At 37.4% G+C, this 5,863-nt stretch overlaps 1 protein-coding gene across 1 annotated transcript; it reads right to left on the bottom strand.

Moving 5' to 3' along the window:
* Positions 1-1,189: 1,189 nt before the first annotated feature.
* Positions 1,190-1,591, bottom strand: LOC141632344 (uncharacterized). Its single transcript, XM_074444899.1, has one exon. It carries the CDS (start codon positions 1,589-1,591, stop codon positions 1,190-1,192), a length of 402 nt encoding a protein of 133 aa, XP_074301000.1.
* Positions 1,592-5,863: the final 4,272 nt, after the last annotated feature.

The following is a 5,863-nucleotide window of genomic DNA, read 5'->3' on the forward strand; positions in this document are numbered from 1 at the left end:
GTTATTGTGTAGAATTTATAGCGATTGTATTATTGTGCACACCAAGTGTTTGTGGAATTATTAGGGTCAGAATTCTAGTATTTTACTATCTTATTAACTTGTTGGGTGAGAGCCTTAACTTGTGCTTAGATTGTGCATGATAATTTGGATTTTGGATAGTTTGGTCGAGAGCTTGACCAACCTTTACTTTGGGATCATCTCACACTGAGAGGTGGAGATTTACCTTGGCATTGCCTTTTGATAATTGTTGTACTAAGTTATAAATCAGCCCATGTCTCTACATAAATGAACCCGAACACCCTAGTTCTCCCTTAATTTGAGTAAATAGCTAATCAATTTACTTCATTAGTTTCATTAGCTATCATGGTTTAGTCTCTTAATCCATCAGAGTAAATTGCTAGAACTAAACTAGAGTTTATTTAAATCGTCCTAGAACTATAATTACCGTCTTTTTGGTTCGACCCTCACAATACTCGGCGACATCCGCACTTGTGAGAAGTATAATTTATAAGCATCAAGTTTTTGGCAATCTGGATGCATTGGTCAAAGTATTAGGAAATCCGGAACACAATGGCAGAACATGAGGAGTTGGCAGTTTTGTTGGTCTCTATAAATATTTTGGCAAACCAGCAAGCCGAAGGACTAATAGAAAGACATATTCTGAAGATGACATTCAATTGCTTATTGAGAAGGTGAAGTCGGAAGCAAATAAGGATTTGAAAAGAGAAACCATGAAGGACGTGAATCTGATGATGGAGAAGAAATGGGCAAAAATGATGGCGAAAACGTCTAATTTAGATGTTCATATTAGAGTCCCATTTAGGGATCCATCGCCGCATTGAAGAGATCAAACTAGTTGTCATTGTACTCGTCATATTATTTTTTGATAAAATGTAATTAAATATAAAAAAGAACGGATCAAAAGATGATCAAATGTACACTTTCAAGTAGGACCAGGTACTGCCATGAAAGCATATACATAATCCATACTTACAAACTAAAAATTAGCACCTACCAACCTTATCACCTTTATAACACCTCCAAAACAAGCCTACATCTCAGTCAAAATAGTACCACTTCAAAACCTTCGAGACTCATCAAAATACTCTTCAGCCTTTTATCAGTTCATTTTTTTTCCCATCTTCTGAATGTAGTGCATCGACTAATCATTTTCCTCCCTGGCCTTCTGTCACCCCTGCGTTATTTTAGCCAACCATTGAGCATCTTTGTTGCGGACAGGGTAGCTGATCTGAGGTAAACATCTGCTTTTAATCGTCTTCTTAATATCCAAAGCAACTGTTTCTGGTTTTTGTAAAGAGCATTCAAGTCTACTGTTATTCCGTTGATACCAAATACAGTAAACACAGGCAGTCAAGGTGACTTTCAACATTCGTTGTTGCAGTCTAGAACATCTGTAACCCAGAATCCAGCTTAGGGCATTGGGACTGTTTATGTTCAATTGCAGCCAATCAGAGAGGTATTCTAAGACTCTTATACTGTATTCACACCCAAAAAATAGATGCTCAGTTGTCTCTTCCTCTTTCTGACATATGCAGCATAATGATGTAACACATACCCCTATCATCTTCATCTTATATCTAGTATTCAAAGCATTCAAGCACGATAGCCATGTTATGATCTTATGTTTAGGAACAACCCATGCATTCCACACAAGATGGAACCAGTTGACTTTGGGTTTAAAATTTCTTAGGAAATTATACCCATCTCAAATTCTGTAATCAGAAGGGTTGATGCACCAGGTATTGTTGTGGAAACCATGTGCCATTCTACTCTTCAAATTGACCCTTGGATGCTTCCCTGCCTAAAGTGGCGTATGTTGTTGTATCATAAGTACTACTACACTGAGTTATCGTTGTAAGCTACTACGACCTTGGAACATGCTGTAATTATGTTGTTGGATTATGCTGTAATTATGTTGTGGATCATGTTAATGATTGTAAAAATATGTTTGTTGTCGGCTAGTTGTACATGTGAATAAGGAGTTGACCATTTTTGTTGATCGAATGGTTTTACCAAGGGCAGAAGGTAAAATGGTACACAACAAACCATTAACCATGAATAATGCCCATGTTTTTATTGACAATGTCATACGTGGTGATGTACCACTTTCGTTGCCGTGGACTGGATTCGCAATGCTCGATGATGCAGAAGGTAGCTTTGCCCAATGGCCCAAATACTTGGTTTTATTAGAAGTGTTGGGTTCCTTTGATTGATGATAACATGCCCATTTAATGTGTGCCTTCTTAGTTTACCTTTCAGGATTTATGGTTAAATCAAGCTTGTATTAAGAAGTGTTGAGTTGTTGATCATCCTATTGTATTGAGTCCTAGGTGTAATCTAATGTACAAGTTAGAAAGTAAAGTATTTTAAAGTAATAGAAACAATCAAGACCACTGTTACTTTTACAAGTAACAGCAGCCTGGACTGTTGCCTCAATTTGTAACACTTGAGCACTTTCTTATCTTTCAAAAGCCATTTACGTGTCTCATATTTTGAAAGATAACTTTCAGATTTTTACAAGGATTTGGTCTTCTAGAAAAAGTGGTTTGAGTAATTATCATTTTCAAATTGTTTCCTCTTTGTGCTATTTTGACCCTTTGGTCTTTCATAAAGAAAGGTTTGCTTTTTGCCATTTTTGTGAAAGCTTGTCATCATGTGACTTATTTCACATCCTTTGTTTTCTGAAAACTTGTGGTCACTTTTGGATAATCTCAAACACTCTTTCTCTCTTTTGCCTTTTGAATAAGAACCTTCTTTTGTGCAAGTTTGGGAGGTTGTTGAGACTCATCACATGTGATGGTCTTTGACTCTCAAAACCCTAACAACCCCCTTGCTCATCCTCTCTATAAAAGGCGTGCCTAACCCTCTCAAAACTCCAAGACTTTTTCTGAGATTTAATCTAAGTTTGCAAATTGTTTTTCAAAGGTTAAAAACCAAGTCTTTACTTTGCAAAGCTTTTAAAAGTCTTCAAGTGTTACAGTCATGGCTACTGTTACTTTAATATACTAGACTCTCTCACTTATGAATTGTTGATCTTGTAAAGTTGTCCACCTCAATTCTTTTTAAGAATAAGTTACTGGAAGCTTGATCCTTATAACATTCTTAGTGTGTGTGTGTGTAGAGTTCAGGACGGAGTAGTCTTCAACTCTTTGGCAACCGGAGTAGGTTGCGAGTTGACTTGTTCTAGAACGGAGTAGTTCTTGAACTTGTGTCACAACCGGAGTAGGTTGTTGTCTTTTTATTGTACGGGTTTTTAGTAGTCGGAGTAGATCACTAAAATAAATCAATAAAAAGTAGATTGGACGTAGGCACTTGAGTTCTTGCCGAACCAATTCAAAAATCTCGTGTTTGATCTTCTTGGTTTTATTCCGCTGCTCTTTATTTTGTTTGCTTTGCTTTGCTTAACTTTCAAATGTGATTTAGATATCTTGTCTCATTTGGTCTGCAGTCTGTACTCTATAAACTGAGAGAAATAGCTACAGTCTGAATAGTTGTTACTTTCATACTTCAGCAAACACTCATTTTAATACTCGTTTAATCTTGCAATATTATTCGAAGTATTCTCTCATCTCTTTCGTTCATACAACTCACTTTAAATTAATAAAGTTGAAATTAAAATTTTTAAATAGTACCCAATTCACCCCCTCCCCCTCTTAGGTACTTGAATCCGTAAACTCAACAATTGGTATCAGAGCCTCGTGCTCTTGATCGAGGCTAATCGCCTTAGAGTTTGATTCGTGGGTAATGGATTCCGAGAAACACTCCAAGATCCCGGTCTTTACCGGTGCGAATTTTGGATGGTGGAAACTCAAAATGCAACATTACATCAAAAGCATATACTATCAATGTTGGAACATCATCCAAAATGGATCTCTTGTTATTGAGGAAACCGATATCTTAAACGGTTTCACCAAAACGAAAGAGGAAAGAAATTACAATGAAAATGACTTCAAACTTGCCGAAAAGAACTCCAAAGCAATGTCGATTCTTCATCGTTGTGTTGGTGAGAGGGAAGTTAGTCGAATCTCTGGATGTCCTACGACAAAATCTATTTGGGATTCCCTTGTACTTGCCTATGAAGGGACGTCCCAAGTAAGAAAACACCGTGTTGACCTTCTCATGCAACAATATGAGATGTTTAGAATGTCAAACGACGATTCCATAAATAGTTTCTCTTCATGTTTTTCTTGTATTATTAATGAGCTTAAGAGTCTAGGAAGGAATTTCGAGTCCGAATACATCATTAAATAAATCCTTCGTAGTCTAACCTCTAAGTGCCAACCCAAGGTCACCGCCATAGAGGAAGCTAAAGACTTGTCAACCCTATCCCTTCATGAACTAATGGGATTTCTAATGGCTCACGAGTTTAATCTCGACAAGCATTCTAGCGAGTCCTCAAAGGGAAAGAGTCTCGCCCTCACATCCTCTCCAAGTGATGAAGAAGATGAGGAGGAAGACGAGTTTGCTATGTTCACAAGGAATCTAGCCGGGTTAGTCAATGGTCAAGGAAACAAAAGGTTCACTAATAATTACTCGAAAACACGCTTTCCTAAGAAATGACCTAACTCCACCGTGGGATGCTTTAAACGTGGTGATAAAACTCACCAAATTAAAGAATGTCCCCAGTGGGATGATATCAAATAAAAGGAAAAAGGAGAAAAGGTTAAAAAGGACTATAAACATAGAGTCATGAGTGCTATTTTGGGAATGTCCGACTCCGAGGAAGATGAGGAACTCATCGAGGAGGAACTAGAGGCTAAAATGTGTCTTGCAAATCATATAAAAGAAAAAGTCTCAAAAACCTCAAAAATCGAACACTTAAGATGCCTCATGGCTAATCCCGATGATTCCGAATCCGATTCCGACAACGAGGTAAATCATCTAAAGGCCAAGGCTAGAACTTACTCCAAAGAGAAAGTATGTAAGCTTCTTGACCAACTTTTTGATAAGTGTCGGTTTCAAAATGATAAGCTTGAGGTAATGCAAAATGAGATTGAGGAAATTGCTCAAGAGAACTTTAATCTTAAAAATGAACTAAAAGCAACAGACAACGTCACTGTCACCTCTGAGGCTTATGATGAAGTTAAAAGAGTCAACAAGTTAAACAAACATTTGATTAAAGAACTAGAGCGTCTTAGGATGATCCCCACGGACGTCTCTGACCTTGAAAATGTCAACACTACCTTGGTGATGCAAGTTTCCTCACTAACCAAGGAACGTGATGATCTTTTGAAGGACAAAGATGCTCTCGAAAATGAAGTCTATGACCTTGTGGTTGAGATTGTAGACCTAAGAGAAACAGTGTCTGGGACTGTTGCTTCTGACAAACACTTAGACAAGTCCAAAGAGAAAATTGAATGTTTGGTTAATGAAAACAAGTGTCTAAAAGATGAGGTAGCGTGTCTTAAGAAAGAAATAGAGGTTATTCATGAAAGGCTTACCTTTATTCAAAAGGGTATGCCCGAATGTAGCACTTCTAGATCTACTCCTCATCATAGATTCGATGAATTCGTCGATCTAAGCAAACGTCTTGATGAGATGACATCTAAGCATGAAGAGTCCAAAGAAAGGTCGGATATCTCGTGTCTAAACTCAATAACCACACCCATGAATTCATAGTTGAGAAAAGGTTGTCTTTAGAAAGTGTAAACAATGATGAACTCAAGAGGGAAAAAGAAAAGAATTTGCATCTCCTCTCAAGAGTCAATGACTTGACCAATGAACTTGTAAAAGCCAAAAACATCACTGAAAAATGGGAAGGAAGTCAAACCGTGTTAAACTTTCTCACAAGTCAAACCGAGAGATGTAACAAAGTTGCTGGTTTGGGCTTCAAATGGAACAG

The sequence above is a fragment of the Silene latifolia genome, chromosome Y (genome assembly GCF_048544455.1).
Source record: "Silene latifolia isolate original U9 population chromosome Y, ASM4854445v1, whole genome shotgun sequence".
Classification (NCBI taxonomy): Eukaryota; Viridiplantae; Streptophyta; class Magnoliopsida; order Caryophyllales; family Caryophyllaceae; genus Silene; species Silene latifolia.